This window comes from Podarcis pityusensis, assembly GCF_964106645.2.
Source record: "Podarcis pityusensis genome assembly, chromosome: 12".
Taxonomy (NCBI): Eukaryota; Metazoa; Chordata; class Lepidosauria; order Squamata; family Lacertidae; genus Podarcis; species Podarcis pityusensis.
The window spans coordinates 11367658-11383803 of record NC_138037.1 but is presented as its reverse complement, the minus strand read 5'-3'; the positions used below and the strand labels follow the sequence as shown (position 1 = coordinate 11383803).

At 49.1% G+C, this 16146-nt stretch overlaps 1 protein-coding gene across 11 annotated transcripts in view; it reads left to right on the top strand.

Moving 5' to 3' along the window:
* Positions 1–13624: 13624 nt before the first annotated feature.
* KMT2C (lysine methyltransferase 2C) overlaps positions 13625–16146 on the top strand; it is a 145659-nt gene continuing 143137 nt past the window's right edge. For 6 of the 11 annotated variants that reach the window (XM_080973918.1, XM_080973924.1, XM_080973916.1 and 3 more), the window contains exon 1: positions 13625–14416. In XM_080973918.1, the coding sequence (XP_080830044.1) occupies positions 14229–14416 (188 nt within the window). In that variant the 5' untranslated portion in view covers positions 13625–14228. The remainder of the gene's footprint in view (positions 14417–16146) is intronic. The other 5 variants (XM_080973925.1, XM_080973922.1, XM_080973921.1 and 2 more) reach the window with 1 other exon arrangement.

Below are 16146 nucleotides of genomic sequence, written 5' to 3'. Positions count from 1 at the left end.
ACTGGCTGGGAAAAGGAAGAAAAATGCAAGGTCCTCTCTCAAAAGTAGATCTTAACCCTTGTCTCACACAGAAAGAGGTAGACCCTTCCAGCTCTCACCTGGGAGCTTCCCTTTCTTCTCTCAGCCTTCCTAACTGAGAGATCTTCCCTTCCCTGCCTCTCACACAGGGTCCTTCACCAGCCCTCCATCACCTTCCTCTGCATATAAATGGGGCAGAAGGTAGAGATGTTTGCTGCTTCTGTTTCCATTTTTGTTGGGATTCTCTGACATCACCACCAATAGGAACTTTCCTATTTTCTGTGCCTCTCCCTCCCCTGATCTCACACAGCGGATTTAAGAATGGAAATCCAAACAGCATATACTTTTCTAAATGTACATTTTCAGTAGCACCCTCCAAACAAATGCCATGCACAGTGATTCTTGATTTTGCTGTGTCTCTGTACACCGAAGCACTGCTGTCAGGTTGTCAAAACAACACCGAGATGGCTAAAGTCAAATTGCCAGAGGCTGCAAAATCAGCCAAGCCTAAATTGAATTAACTTGCTTGCTAGAAAGATGACGGCCTCTCCACCTTATTACCCATATCCCAGTCATCATTAGCATACAGGTAAAATACCCAAGCCAGGAAAGTAACAAAATAATTTGTAGAGATGGAAAAGGGATTGTCTTCATAACTATGCAACTGTCTGGGTGAAACAAATCATTGTTTCATAACCTCATCACTGGTAAGAAACTCCTTAATAAATGCTGGGGCATTTATTTTTAGGTAGGGGGAGAGAGAGAATGTTTCCAATGTGACAAACGCCACCACCATCACCTGTAATATGCAGGCAATATGCACATACAGCATATTCAAAATCAAGAGTGTGCCTGGCCTAGTCTTAAGAATTCATAGTAGTCCAGCATCTCACCTGAGGGACCACTAGTTATCCACCTCTGGGCACTGCTTGATTAAGGATTGTGTGAATACATATTTGATTTTATTGTTTTATCTGGTTGTAAACCCCTTCGAATGTTTTTTTTTTTAAACAAGCCGTGTATAAATCATTTGAAATAAATAACAAATAAATAATATTTAATGGATGGTCTGCAAGCAGCAAGTCTGGGTGTGCTGGCTTCCCTGGGCTTCACTCACCATTCTCCACTCCCACCTTGCCTTATTCTTCCAGAAAACTACCTCCTTAAAGCACTGAGTTCTGCTTTCAGCCTTAACCTAGTTCAAGTTATGAACTCTTATCAGACCCACCCAGCACACAACTCCAGATCACAGCCACTATCTGCCAGGTTCTTGCCTTTGAACATTTGGAAACCCCAAGCTTTGGGTGTGTGTGTTTTTTTTTGGGGGGGGGGAACCAAATCTTAAAAAAGCAGGGTGCAGATGATCCACCTACCCAATGGGCCTAGTTTATCATCTAACTCACGGATGCAAATTGTAACTGGCAGGTACTTCCTAAATAGGTGGCTTGGTAGGTCTGGCTGTCTCTGTTTCGAGCTGGCCAGGGTTTCTTCAGTTCAAGGCTACACACACACACACACTCTTCCTTTTACTAAACTTTGTACAAAAGCTTGTAAGGGGAAGTTAAGTCGGATATGATAAAGACAGATGAAGTATTTAATCCTTTTGGAGTGACTGTGCCACAGTGAAAAGTGTAGTATCTGAATGTTTCCTTGCTGTGCGTAAGGGGATTAGCATGAAATATGAAGATTCCGGAACAAAAATGGTCATTATATCTCAGCGATTCAAGAGATTACAGCTATGAGTCTATTTGCACATCCTTGGGAAAACCCAATGCTCAAAAGGCTGTGTTGTGCTTGAGATGCCTGAAAAATGATTTGGGCTGTGGCAAGCTCCCAGCTTCTTTTCATTACATGTCTTACGGCTGTGAACTGGCCCTTCATCTTGCACCAGTCCTATAAAGACGACCAGGAGTGACTGTAAATGTGTCCCTTGTAGCATATTATGGAGGACATTACAGGAAGGCTGGTCTGGTGCCAGCTTTTTCCTAGCTTAATGAATTTCTTTCAGGAATTGTGAACACTGCACTGAGACCACCAGTGAATATCCTCCTAAACCTCCTTGGTTAATCTTTGTAAGGAGCCTCTCATGCAATTGAATTCTGATTCTTCCCCCTTCTTGAGGAGGCGAAGCAATTGAAAACACGGACACTCAGACATTTTTCGTGGTGAAAACAAGTCCCAGCGCGGCCCATGAAGAGCCGGGATATGGATGATTCTGCGAAAGCTGCATCGCATCATCGTAACTATCAGCATAAAGGTAGAGAATTCTCTCTGCTGCTGCACCAGAGAGCAAGAAAACAGTCCCTGCAATTTATCACAGCCACAGAGAGCAGCTTTATGGGCTCAGAAGCCCAGCCTAACAATTCCAACAGAGCATGTTTCAGAGATATTTATTTACAAGTTTCACAACTGTAGACTCTGTCATAGACACAGGGTAGAAGTAGTACTGGATACAACCCTTAGTTTTGACATCTATCATTCATTCATTCATTCATTCATTCATTTAAAGGTTCCACCACTTCCATTACAGCTGGACAAGTGATAAGACTGAAAACATCTCTGCTGACTTTAATAAGACCAGTTGGAGGTTTTATTTACAACTAAGTGGTATATAAATGTTATTAAATCAACCAAGCAAGCGATTTCAAACAAGTTTCCATGCAAAGTTCAACAAGCAAGAGCAAGCCCAGAATTCTCTCTTGAGCCCTGTCCTCATAGAGCCAGAGGGTAACATTGACCCTTGCCAGGACATTTTTGGAGGACTTATACAAATCCGTGTTATGGAAGGGAATTAGGCATGCTTTACTCAGGCCGAACAGTTATTCCCTTTATGCATACACCCATTCTTGTAATCCCACAATCAACAAGGTATTAGTCATAAAGGAGATACAAGCACTGAAAACTCTCTACGTAAGTTGCTTTCTGCAGCATGGGTGGCATTCAGCTAAGTTTTACTCATCGAGTAAATCCACTGAATTTAATGAACATGACTGAGTTAGGTCCACACGTTACAGTGGGTCAGCTCGGAGCAAAACTTAGTTGAATACCATCCCCATATGTTGTTAAACTGAGACTAGCTGGGAAGGTAAGAGAATGAGGGAATGGAATACAAAAGTTAAGAATACAGAAGAACTCAGGTGGAAAGCGTTTTTCCACTTTTAAGTTTCTGAGTTTCTTTGGTTGTAAGTTGGTTTGAGTTACCTTGGGCAAGATAAATCAGACTAACAAATTTAATTACCGTATTTTTTGCACCATAACACTCACTTTTTTCCTCCTAAAAAGTAAGGGGAAATGTCTGTGCGTGTTATGGGGGGGAATGCCTACGGGTGGCATGCCTACGGATTTTCCTCCTCTAAAAACTACGTGCGTGTTATGGTCGGGTGCGTGTTATAGAGCGAAAAATACGGTAATAATAGTATACAGTAGCCTCCATGCATACGCCCAAGCCTGCATACAGGGGTGCCAACTTGAATAAAATATGGGGGGGCAGGTAAGTCCCATGAGAGACACTACAGCAGGAGTCGGCAAACTAAGGTATGCAGGCCGGATCAGGCCCAATTGCCATCAGGATCCGGCCTGCGGACTGTCTGTGGATCGGCGTGGGAATTCTGTTCATTCAGGCCGTGCCATTTTCACTCCTGCACCATTCATTCCCCCCCCCCACACACACACTGTGGCGCCGCCGCCGCCTCCCTCCTCCTGGCTTCTCCCTGCCCTGCCTAGAGGAGGAAGGGGGCTGGGCTCAGCACCATTTTAAGCAGCCCCTCTCCAGAGCCAGCCCTTTCGCGCCACTCATCTTCCCTCCACTGCCGCCCTGGTGCTCCTGTGGGCCAGAGAGTAGAGCGGACGACCTCGCTCTGCCTACCCACGAGAAGCAGCGGTGGTGGTGGCGGCAGCCCCTGGGAAGGTAAGCACAGCGGCGGGGGCGGGGAGGACTACTTGCCCCCCTTGCCTCTTCTTCCAGCTCCCCCCCACCCTGGTGCCACTGCGGGGTATAAATAATAAATTATTATTCTCCAGCCCGCCACAAGGTCTGAGGGACAGTGGACCAGCCCACGGCTAAAAAATTTTGCCGACCCCTGCAGTACAGTGTTCGTGGGTGAACACTGGAGGAAGAAGTAATGTATATGCTTACAAAAGAGCAGAGACCCTGGTCCCCAATATGCCATAGAAATGTCGCTTGGAAAAGTAGGGAAAGCGGGATCTGCTTTAGCCCCTAACAGTGCATGGCATTCTGGAGGAAGACACGGCTGACTGGCAAGCTAGTTAGAACCCAGAACACTTCTCTTAGGCTTAGGGAGTGATGATATGCTGCAACATTGTGTTGCAGATCTTATTTGTATGTGTAACATTCAAACAATTCACTTACTGTTTGCAGCACATTTCCCCTCCGTATTGTGCACACAAAACACGGGAACAGTTGCTTTAATATATAGCGTAAAAGAAATAAATCTCAAATAATGCTCATGAAAATTGTGCCCATTTTCTTCACTGGGGATATTTGACACATTTGTAAAGGTAAAGGGACTCCTGACCATTAGGTCCAGTTGTGACCAACTCTGGGGTTGCGGCGCTCATCTCGCTTTATGGGCCAAGGGAGCCGGCGTTTGTCCGCAGACAGCTTCCGGGTCATGTGGCCAGCATGACCAAGCTGCTTCTGGCGAACCAGAGCAGCGCACGAAAACACCATTTACCTTCCCGCCGGAGCGGTACCTATTTATCTACTTGCACTTTGATGTGCTTTCGAACTGCTAGGTTGGCAGGAGCTGGGACCGAGCAACGGGAGCTCACCCCGTCGCAGGCATTCGAACCGCCGACCTTCTGATCGGCAAGTCCTAGGCTCTGTGGTTTAACCCACAGTGCCACCCGCGTCCCTAACACATTTGTATCCGGTGCCAAAATATATTTTCTCTTACACACGAAAACCATTTGTGGCTTAGCAATAGTTTGTGCAAATATACAATTAGACTCTCCTATAAATAAATTTATAAGGATATAAGTGTCAAGAGCGGATTGGGTTCTTGCTTCAGCAGTGCACAAAACCACCCAACTAGATGACAAACAGCTGTCAAACACCATTATTTCCTTTCTCTTCTTGGGCTCAGTTGCAACTAATACACATGATGTCGCGGGCCGAAAGTGCATTTGCAAGAGAGCAGAAAGGACGCCATCACATCCTCCCCAGCCCTTGCCTTCTCTTATGGCAGAAGGGGCTTATAAATATACACACGTGTACACAGAGGTTGCACAGTCATCGCACGGGAGGTTTCCCAACTCACGCTACAATATAAAAAAAAGGAAAAGGAGTAACCCGCCTAGCTGCCTCCAACACGGCACGTAAATGGCAAGCCGCATCACCTTCCTCGGAGTTAGTATCCTTCCGCAGAAAATAGTGCTTCTGCCATTCTTCAATTTCCCCTGCGAATAACAGATCGCAGTAGGGGGAGAGAACTTCTCGGAGCACTGAAAGTACGGGGGGCGGGGGGGGGGCTAAAAGAGGCGGAAGGGAAGAAGGGAAGGGATTTTTGCTTTCCGCCACAGCTGGGATCAGAAAATTGCAATGGGAGGAACAGCCTTGCTCCCTTCAGCAGCCAGGATCCGGAGCAGCGCAGGAAGGGAGAGTAGCAACATGTCCCTGATTTGCATTTTTTTTTTTTTCCAAAAGCACATCTCTTATCTCCCAACGCCAACTTTGCGAGGCCAAACAAACCCAGGCGGGGGAGCCTTGGCAAGGCGTGACGCAGCAGCAGCAGCAAGCAGAAACAACAAGCTCTCTTTTGCAAAACAGCCTCGGCGGCGGCAGAAAAACACCACGCCTTGAGAGCCGCCAGCCAGCCAGCCAGCGAGCTGGGCCCGCCTGGGCGAATTGGGAAAGCGGCAGGCTGGGCTGGCAGCTCCTCCCCGTTTGCAAGCCGGGAGGGGACCAGGCCTCTCCTCCTCCCCATTGGAGCTGCCTTGCCTTCCGCGATGCACATAGCAGGGGGGAGGGCGCCGGAGGAGAGGCTTGCAGGGGAGGCCAAGGAAAGGGAGGGAGCAGGGCGCCTTGCTTGCGCAGCGCTGCCTTTTTCAGATCCAGAAGATGCAAAGCCCGATCTTCCTCCTTTCTCTCTTTCTCTTCTGCGCGCTTCCCCTCCCAGCTCCCCGCCTGGCTGCGTGTCAGGGCTCTCTGCCTCCTCCTGGGCCTGCCCGGTGCCCCGCGGGGGAGGGGAACCCCTGGCTTGACCTACTTTGTCCTAAAGTGGATTTGACAGGTTGGTCGCTGGCCCAGCTCCCCCTGCCTGGTACCTCTCGCGAAGCAGCCAGCTTGCCAGCCAGCCACAGCTCTCTCGGCTTCACTCTCGGCCAACCCACGCCCTGCGTGCTTTCCCCGTTCCCAGGGAAAAGCCTCATGCCCAGGCTCCAGAAAAACGCCTTGTGGTGCCATCAGGCTAAGCGATTATATATATACATACAGCATGCTTTCCTTTTTAGAAAAGCTGGGTCTGCACGCTCCCTTCCCACGCGCGTTTTCTCTCGAAGGGAGCCCTATTGATCCCGGTGGAGATCGTGGAAGGCCTGCTGAGGATCGCAGCCTTATTTTCATTGCCAGTCGACGGGCCTTTTATTTTATTTTTTTCTTTATTTTTATTTTTTTAAATATTGATACAGCAAGAAAAAAGGAAAAACACAAATACCAAATTACACACAGGAATAACCATAGGCACATAATTTTCTTAACAAACAATAAAACATATATTGGTCTTAACACTAAAGACCCAACCTCCCGTCTATTCCATATTTCGATTTCATATTACTTATTGCCAATACACACTTTTATCATAATTAAACTTTTTCTTAATATATCGAATTTCTTATATCTAGGTAAAGGTAAAGGGACCCCTGTCCATTAGGTCCAGTCATGACCGACTCTGGGGTTGTGGCGCTCATCTCCCTTTATTGGCCAAGGGAGCCGGCGTACAGCTTCCGGGTCATGTGGCCAGCATGACTAAGCCGCTTCTGGCGAACCAGAGCAGCACACAGAAACGCTGTTTACCTTCCCATCGGAGCGGTACCTATTTATCTACTTGCACTTTGACGTGCTTTCAAACTGCTAGGTTGGCAGGAGCAGGGACTGAGCAACGGGAGCTCACCCCGTCGCGGGGATTCGAACCGCTGACCTTCTGATCGGCAAGCCCTAGGCTCTGTGGTTTAACCCACAGCGCCACCCACGTCCCTTAATTTCTTATATCTAGCTTGCAACTATTACTGAAGTTCCTCGAATGCTGCCTTTTAAAAGTATCCAGATCCTTGCATGCGCACCATACATTTAAAGTACATCTCCCACCCCACAAATCCTGGGAATTGTAGTTCCCTCCCCGCGCAGAGCTACACTTCCCAGCACCCTTAAGTGACAGTTACCAGGATTTTGGGGGGGAGAGGGGGGAAGCCTTGTATGGTTGGTGGGTGCGTATGTATGCGCTGTTCTGACTAGGGAATATTAATGGGGTTTTGTTTTCATTTGCCCTGCAGAAAGTAATCTCTATGAGTAGTGGGGTAGGAAATGAGCTGCTGCTTTGGAGGCACCATCACCCCACTCTGGCACCTTACTGCCACAGTTGTATATGACTGATCCCAGGTAAAAACAAAGCCACAAAGAAGTCTGCCCCCACCCCCCAAAAACACATTTACCTAAGTATTATAATAGTCACGTTCACTCCACTGTCATTAAAGCTGCTACCAGGTATGTAATCAGACACCTGATCTTAAGTCAGAAGGATAATGAGTAGAGCAAGAACATTCAGTATGTTCGTGGTTGAGAGAGACTCCAGGGCTAAACCATCTCCCTCCCTGGGGCACAGCCAGATGGCAATAACTGGTGACTTGGGAGGGTGTTGAATCAGTGCATCAGAGTAGTGAGTGTCCATCTGCATTTGTCCTCCAGCGGCCTGAATGGCTGAGAGGCACCAGCTTAGGTTTGCAGTCCACAAATCTGGCCTCCTGTTCTAAGCCTGGAACTTGTGCAAGCCTTTTTCAGGGATATTTTCCACACTATTCAGTTGTCTCTTCCACCCACTCAAAGAAACCCCCCCAGGTGTTATCTCAATTATTTTGTGCCACAGAACACACTGGGCCCATCTCTCTGCATACATCCAGCCAGATTTATATTTGTTGCTTGCACTAAATGTTGACAAGCAAACCGAGGAGGTTCTTTCCAAACAACCTATTAAGCAATCATCCCAATTTGTTTGCACCAAGTTTGCCAGGAGGTTGGATGAAGTCAATTTTTTATTGAGCGTTTGTTCTGATTTATTTGTTTGCGAGGATGGTATGCAATGTTTCATCAGGCAAGTGTTATCCCACACTTTCTGGTGCATTTTTCTGTCACTTTTCTTATTGTGAGAAGTCTGGGTTTGGGGAAGAAGGGTGTTGGCTTTGTAGTGCAAGAGCATCAAGTCAGATTTAACTGTGCACCCTGAATCTGTTGGTATATGATTGTATCCTTTCCCCAAACTGTGACAGCCTGGAATAACCCTAACTTTGTTATATATGATCATTGCTTGGAAGCAAAGTAGCCAACAGGGCATAAAGATCCAAATTGTGACTGAAACTTGGAAATAAGTGCCACGGTGCTTCAAAGGGAGCATCTTTATTATTATTTATTGTATTTGTATTTCACCCTTCATCTGAAGAGCTCAGGGCATTTCACAGCATAAAAATACAAACTAAAAACACAAAATACATAATAAGAACAAGGAAAAAACCTAACTCATAAACCCCCCCTCCCACTTATGAGAGTTTGCCGTGCACATATCTTCCTCTCAGGCAATTATTTGTGAAGCAGTGCTCCACTGAAGGTTAAGTTTTTTACAGTGGTACCTCGAGTTACATATGCTTCAGGTTACATACACTTCAGGTTACAGACTCTGCTAACCCAGAAATATTACCTCGGGTTAAGAACTTTGCTTCAGGATGAGAACAGAAATTGTGTGGTGGCAGTGTGGCAGCAGCAGGAGGCCCCATTAGCTAAAGTGGTGCTTCAGGTTAAGAACAGTTTCAGGTTAAGAACAGACCTCCGGAATGAATTACCGGTAAGTACTTAACCTGAGGTACCACTATATATATATATATATATCAGTAAGCGCGCACGCTCTCTGTCTGTCTCTCTCTATATATATATCAGTAAGCTATATAATATAACTGAAAGGTTTAATAAAGTGGTGGTGGAGGAGCATAAGTCCTGCAATATCAGGTGAGGCATTTGCAATAGACTTGACCTCATGCAACCCAAAACCTGCTGTAGCACTGCAAGTCCAGGCCTGCATCATACTCCAAAGAGGGCGGTACAGCAAAGCAACAGCTCTGGAGCACTCTTCCTACTCTTGCTTGCGCTTATTGGTTACGATGGTCTGTCCTTTATTCTTTCCCAAGTGCTATTCCTTCTAGAGGTGCATTCAAACTAAGAGAGTTGTTCAACATTCTATAGACCACTTTTAAAAAAAGCTTTCATTGTACTCCAGCAATTTCACAACCAATAAGTATACGTTCAAATTATGTGAACTTGCCTGGGGAAAGGATGGTATCTGGTGGCCCTAAAAGATTTCAATGCAAACTATATACCCCTTGTGGATCCTAACAATGTTCATTTGGAAGTAAGTGAGATAGTCCCAAGTATGCAGCTCAACGTTATACAAATTTACTAAAAAGTTAAATCCCACAAGGTTTATTGAGGTTTAGTCTGAAGCAAATGTGCAACCTCAGTTGTCTCCCAACACCCAAGGCAAGCCTCCAGAGGGTGCCCATTATAGAAGCACTCATAGCCTGCAATAAATGATGGTGCAATTGTTACCCCATGGCTTTTCTGTGAAAACTCTCTCCTGTTATCACACAATCACAGTGTATGCCATTGTGCAACATTTCATTGTGTGGAAGCCTCATAAAAGCTAGCACGACATACTCTGTGTGAAGGACTTTGTTGATTTGTCATAGGCTTCTTATATTTTATATATACGAAAATGAACCAGTTTAGAAGCAGCAGTACAAGGATAGCCTTCCATATGTTGCTGGACTTCAGCTCCCATCAGCTGGACTTCAGCTCCCATCATCCCAGCCAACTGGTCATGCTGCTTAAGGCTGATGAGAGTTGGAGTCCACATGTGCAGAGCCACAGGGTCCCCACTCCCGAGATACACAATACTTTGGAAAATGGACATGGATGTTGCATTTCTATCCATTTTTCCTTTTGTTTAATCTCTCTCCCTGTATGCTGCTAAAGCTATACCCAGCCATAAACTCACAAAACAGCCACACTCTCAGCCTCCGCAGCTCCATGCACAGTATGGGGAAAATAATGCTGCCTATCTTTCAAGGTTATTGTAAAGCTTACTGAGATAATGCATATAAAATATGATATAATACACACTCAAAAAGCCATATACAAATGTTAAATACTATTATTATGCACAAACCAATAGCAACCCTTTTAAACAAAGCTCTACATTCACTTTGGATTAATGAAACTTTTATAATGACCACCAACTGTTTAAAAATATTGGCTAACATGGGATCACTGTTTTGTTTTTAAAAAAATCCAAATTCTGCAGCCAGGGTCATGCAAATTATGCAATCAGAGTCATCCAGCTGCGATTTTGATTATGGCTACACAGAATTCCTACTGATTTCAATGGGGCTTATTCCCATTAAATGGGGTTAGGATTGCTGCCTTAATTTACACAGGAGTAAGTCTTGTTGAATTCAGTAGCTCTTAGTTCTGAACAGAGGTGGCTAAAATTGCACTGTTATTTTCTGCCTCTAAAATCCTATGGCTCATTCAAAAGGTTCGAGGGTTAATTCTTTTATGGCCCATAGCTCTGGTTGCATGACTCAGCAGTTGTGATGTGGTAACTCAAACAATAGCTAAACCCAAATCTAGTGTCAGGACAAGGGGAGAAAGATTCTAAAAGGCCATAAAAAAGCAAAAGAAGCTTACTTGGCGCTAGATCAGGTGAGAATGACATGCACCCCACCTCCGAGGCAGATTTTTGCCCATTTCAAACTCCACCTCACTCCCGCCCTACATTGTCGCCCCATGTCCTGCTATCAGGACAGAGGACACCACGGAGCGAGCGTCTCCTCCTCCGAGCCAGTCTCGGGCTGTACTCTGGGACAAGTTAAATCCCATGTAATGAGGCTTAACCCCCGAGCCGAGCCTCAGAGAATCTGGGCAGGTAGCCAGCCAGCCAGCCAGCCAGCTAGGCCCCTATCCCAGGGGGAGTGGGGAGCAGGATTAGCGCCATCGCCAGCCCCCTCCACCTCCGCCCCCCAGCAGCAGCAGCCTCAGCAGCTGCGGCAACCAGAGATGCTGGAAAGCATCCCTCTCCCCAGGCGATCTCCCTTGCTGGTGCCGCGCTCTCCCCACGCGCAGCCCCTTGCCAATCGCGGCTCCCCACCCTCCAGGCTTCAGTCAGTGAAAGCTGACCTGGGCGGGTCTGTAATGTTGTTGGACCGGGGAATTACAACCGACGTGTGCGGGGTGTGTGTGTATAGCCGTCCAATCGACGGTGCCTTCTCTGCGCCCAGGTGAAATGTCACGCCCACGGCCTGCCAGCGCTTTCTCCGCGCACACCCTCCGCCGATCCCTGCCTTCCCCTACACGTCTGCAGAGCTATTCCCTGCTCAACCTCCGCTGACCTCGCAGGGGCTGGAACAATCGCGCGGCCGAAGCGCCTCCCACTTCGCGCCTGGGATCTTGTGCGAGAGGTCTGGGCAGGGGAGCGCAGCAGCGCAGCTGTTGTCAGGCGCTTCCACGTGTGCATATTTTGCAGAGCGCGCGGCGAGAGGCCCGCCCGCCCACACACCCCAAAAAAAGTCAGCCGCGCGTAGACTGCGTGTGAAAACAGTCAGGGAAGCCTCAGTGGGTGTGGTCGTGCGAGGGTGGGGAAGGCGCAGCCAAGCCCGTGCCCAGCATTCTTATCCCCACTGGAAGAAGGTGGGGTTAGGTGTCCTTTTCACACCCAGACTGGGGTCCATAGGAGCCAACACCGAGGGACCGGGGTCCCTTCGGCCTCCCCACCACAAATAGAAAATTTGACGGGGTCAGCCCCCGTAAAGTTGATGGGCATCAGAGGTGCCAAGTTGAATAAAATATAGGGGGGGGGCAGGTAAGTTCCGCCCTGCATAATCGATCACGCTCGCGGAGCGCACACACAATTTGAATGGCAATGCCCATAAACTTGGGGGTGGGGCTCATATGTTTTCTTGGGGAGGACGAAGGGGCCTCAACCATCATTCAAATAGTGTGCTTGCATTCAGTCTTGTGATCGATTATGTGTGGGGGGGTTATTTGTTCTCCCCCAATACAGTATTTTATTCTAAGTTGGCACCACTGCGCTGGATGAAAGGAGTTCACTCGCCGGTCCAGCGAAAGAGAGAGAGAGAGAGAGAGAGAGAGAGAGATAAACACACACACACACACACACACACGCACGCGCACACACAGACTGCCAATTTGAATAAAATATGCGGGGGGCAGATAAGCCCCGCCCCACATAATCGAACACAAGACGTGCACACGCACTGTCCATCGACTTTGGGGGGGCCCGGCCCCCTCAAATATTTTATTGGGGGCCCTTCGAAGGGATCTCGGCCCCTAGATGCTGGCTCCTATGCGCACGCAAACAGAGAGAGAGGCGCAAAATTCGCTTGCGACACATATGCGAGGCAGCCGCACCGGGACAACAAGTCCTCCTAGCTGCTTCCAATCAGTTGAGAGAGAGCGAGAGAGACTCATCCCGTCCCTGGATTCCGCGCTCCGCATTTTTGCCACAGCCGCCGCCACCACGACATTCGCCGCTGCCAACAGCAGCAGCAGCAGCGCCGCCCGTGAGGTCAGCGGCGGCGGCGGCGCGTCGAATGAGATGTCTGCGCTGAGAGGGAAAGGGCTGGCCGGTGGGCGGGCGACTTGGGCAGGCGCAGTGGGGGGCCCTGCCTAGAGCAGGGGGAGGGGGAGGGCGGGGAGTTCGAGAGAGGCCGAGCGATTGTCGCTGCCGCCGCCGCCTTCCCCTCCCTCCCTCCCTCTTCTCGGAAGGTGGCGGCGGTGGCTGCGCCTGTGAGGGCGGAAAACAACAACAGCAGCGCGGCGTTTTGAGCGGGCGGCTGTCGCTGCTAACTGGGCTATTGGCGCGCCTCAGCGGCTGTAACACGGCGACCACCGTCGCCACCTCAGGGAAGGAGGGTGTTGCGCCCGTCAGCCGCGCGACACCCTCCCTCAGAAACTGTCTCCTTCGCCCCTCCCCCCGGTTTCTTCTCTCTCTCTCTCCTCAAGTAAAACTTCCTGGCTGGCGGCGTCGCGGGCCCGCCTGAGGGGAAAAGGAAAGAAAGGAGCGAGGGAAGGCGGAGGAGAGGAGTCGCCCTGTAATGAGCCGGCGCACACCCTAGAGCGACCCACCTCCCTTCCCCTTCCCCGAACACACAACACACACCCCACCACCACCACCACACGGGCGCTTTCCAGTTGTACGTTCCCTTCCCTCAGCAGCAGCTGGAGGAGCTGTCAAAACTTCCTCTCAGCTGCCCTCCGCCCACCCGCCCAGCGTCGGCCTTCGCCTCCTCCCCTTCCCCCGGGGGCGGGGGAAGGGCACAGGGCCAACGTCCGATGAAGCGGCGGCGGCGGCTGCCTCCTCCTCGGCAGCAGCAGCAGCAGCAGGAGAAGGAGTCGTTCGTTGCCTGCGGCCGCCACCCTCCCCGGGGCCTTGTGTGAGGAGAGAGCGGGCGTCGTCGCGTGAGGGAAGAGATTCTCCTCAGCTGAGGCGGCGGGAGAAGCCGGCCTGCCCTGCGCGCGCCGGCGGTTGGTGGCGTCGTCGTCGCGGGTCGCTCTCCCCTCCTGCGCCGACCTCGCCGGCCCTCCCCTCCGCCCCGCCAGGAAAGGGGTCTGGCTGCGTGTGGGCTGAGGCGGGCCCTCCTCCCTTCGCCCTCCCCATGCCGCTACCTGCGCGCTGGTCCGCGGCGGCTGAGGCCAGCAATGCGAGGCGGAGGTAGGAGAGAGGAGGAGGAGGCGGAGAAGCAGAAGCAGCAGCAGGAGAAGACGACGACGACGACGAAGGGGAACAGCGGCGGCGGCGGTAGCAGGAGGAGCGTCGGGATCGCCGCCCTCCTCCTCCTCCTCCTCCTCACCCCCGTCCCCCAAGCTCCCTCCTCGCCCTCCATGTGCCTCCTCTCCCGTCCTGCTGACTAGGATGTCAACGGAGGAGCAGAGCCCGGCGCCGGCGGCCGAGCAGCCGCCTCCTCCACCGCCGCCGCCGCCGCCACAACTCCCCGAGCCGGGAGCTCCCCCCACGGCGGCGGCGGCGGCCGCCACAGACAAAAGACCTAGGGGCCGGCCTCGCAAAGATGGCGCTTCCCCTTTCCAGAGAGTCAGGAAGAAGTAAGTTCCGTGCGTGAGGGGATGGTGGCGAGAGGGAGAGGGGGAGAGAGAAAAGGGAGGCAGGGCAGGAGCGCTGTCAGCTCCAGGAAGGGGCTTCCTCCCCCTCCTCCTCTTTCCTGACCCAGTTGTCATGTCGAGAAGGGCCACCTCTGGCCTCTTTTCCTCCTCCATCCTCTCCCCTTTGCACTTTGCCTCCCCTCCCCTTCCTCGCCTGCTTCTGCCTTTCCTTTTGTTTATACTTTTTTCACTCCTCCCTGCCCCAGTGCCATATTGAGAAAGGCCCTGGCTTACCTTCCTCTCCTACTTCCTTCTTTCTTTCTCTTCCCCACCCCCCTGTTTTGTCACCGTCCTGCCATTCCCATTATTTCCCTTACTTTTAACTTCTTTTTGTTGTTCTCCTGCCCCAGGTTTCATGCTTGGAATTGCTCTCCTCTTTTTCTTCTTCTCGCTCTCTCCTTTATTATCCTACTCTTTCTATTTTTAATTTTGTTCTTCCTCTCTTCTTTTGAGATTAGTTTCTCTCACCAGGTCTTTTCTCTTCTAGCTTACTCAACCTATGCTTCTCTTGGCCACACACACACACACACACACACAGAGCAATATAGTGGGGTTTGTTTTTCCTTTTGTTTTGTTTTTTAAACCTGTTTTTAAAAGTCCGGTTTTGCCATAACAGGATTACTTTTGAAAACAAATTTCTTCTCACTCTCGCTGCATATAGGCAGCACGTCTATCAATCTTAGGATGGTGATTGTGTAATGGGAAGCTCCTCCCTAGGAGCTGTCAAAAGCCACAGCCAGGGGTATGCACAACAACAGGAGAGTGGCTGGGGGAAGATTGTGGTGTTTTGGCTTTGTCTCTTGCTACTGCCATCTTTCTGTTTGTTAGCATCCTGACAGTTAATGTGAAGAAATTAAATTAGTGTCTCATTTTATGGCTCTGAGTACTTGAGTATTAATGAAAACAAGGAGCGTTATGTTGTCCTTTGCTGAATCTGACACTGGAGATGCAGGTAGTTTTGGCTTTCTTTTACATAGAAAGCATCATTCAAAAATTAACATACTTAATTTTGTACTGAGGTTTGGGAGTACTTTGATACTAAGCATCTGTGCTCTGTGTAATAATTAATATGGACTCAGGTAATGTACATGCTATAATTCTGTACTGGTCTTTGAAGCACACAGTTCTTCTGCCTCCAGTTAAATGGAAAAGAAAGGGGGTTATGGGTAGTAGCTAACTTTTAGAATATTACTTTCCACCTCAAAACAAAACAGACACTATGCTTTGCTTTCAACAGTTCAGCTACTTGATTATTATTTTTTTAAATCAAAGGGATATGGGAAACCCCACTCATGTGGGCCTTGACTGGATAATGTATAGCTAAAGTTGACACTGCTGTTTTTATTGCATTTGCTTTATGCTGATACCAACTCATTCCTCCTTTTTATTTGATTGCTCAATAAAAGCAATCCTTTAAATTTTCAGGCAAAATTCAGAAATGTGGTATTTTCATGTGCAGGTGGAAGAGAAAAATTAAGGAAGTGAGGAGAAACAACTCACCAGCTTTTTCATCCATGGCAATGTATCCAGGAGGCATAGTACCATCAGTTATTGAAGACACCTCTATTACCTATTAGCTATACTTGGTGTAAAAACTAGCATGAAGGCCTTGCCATTAGATGGCTTTCAGAAGTAATAGTGTGCAGCTACAGATATGTACTTGACCTGTTCTT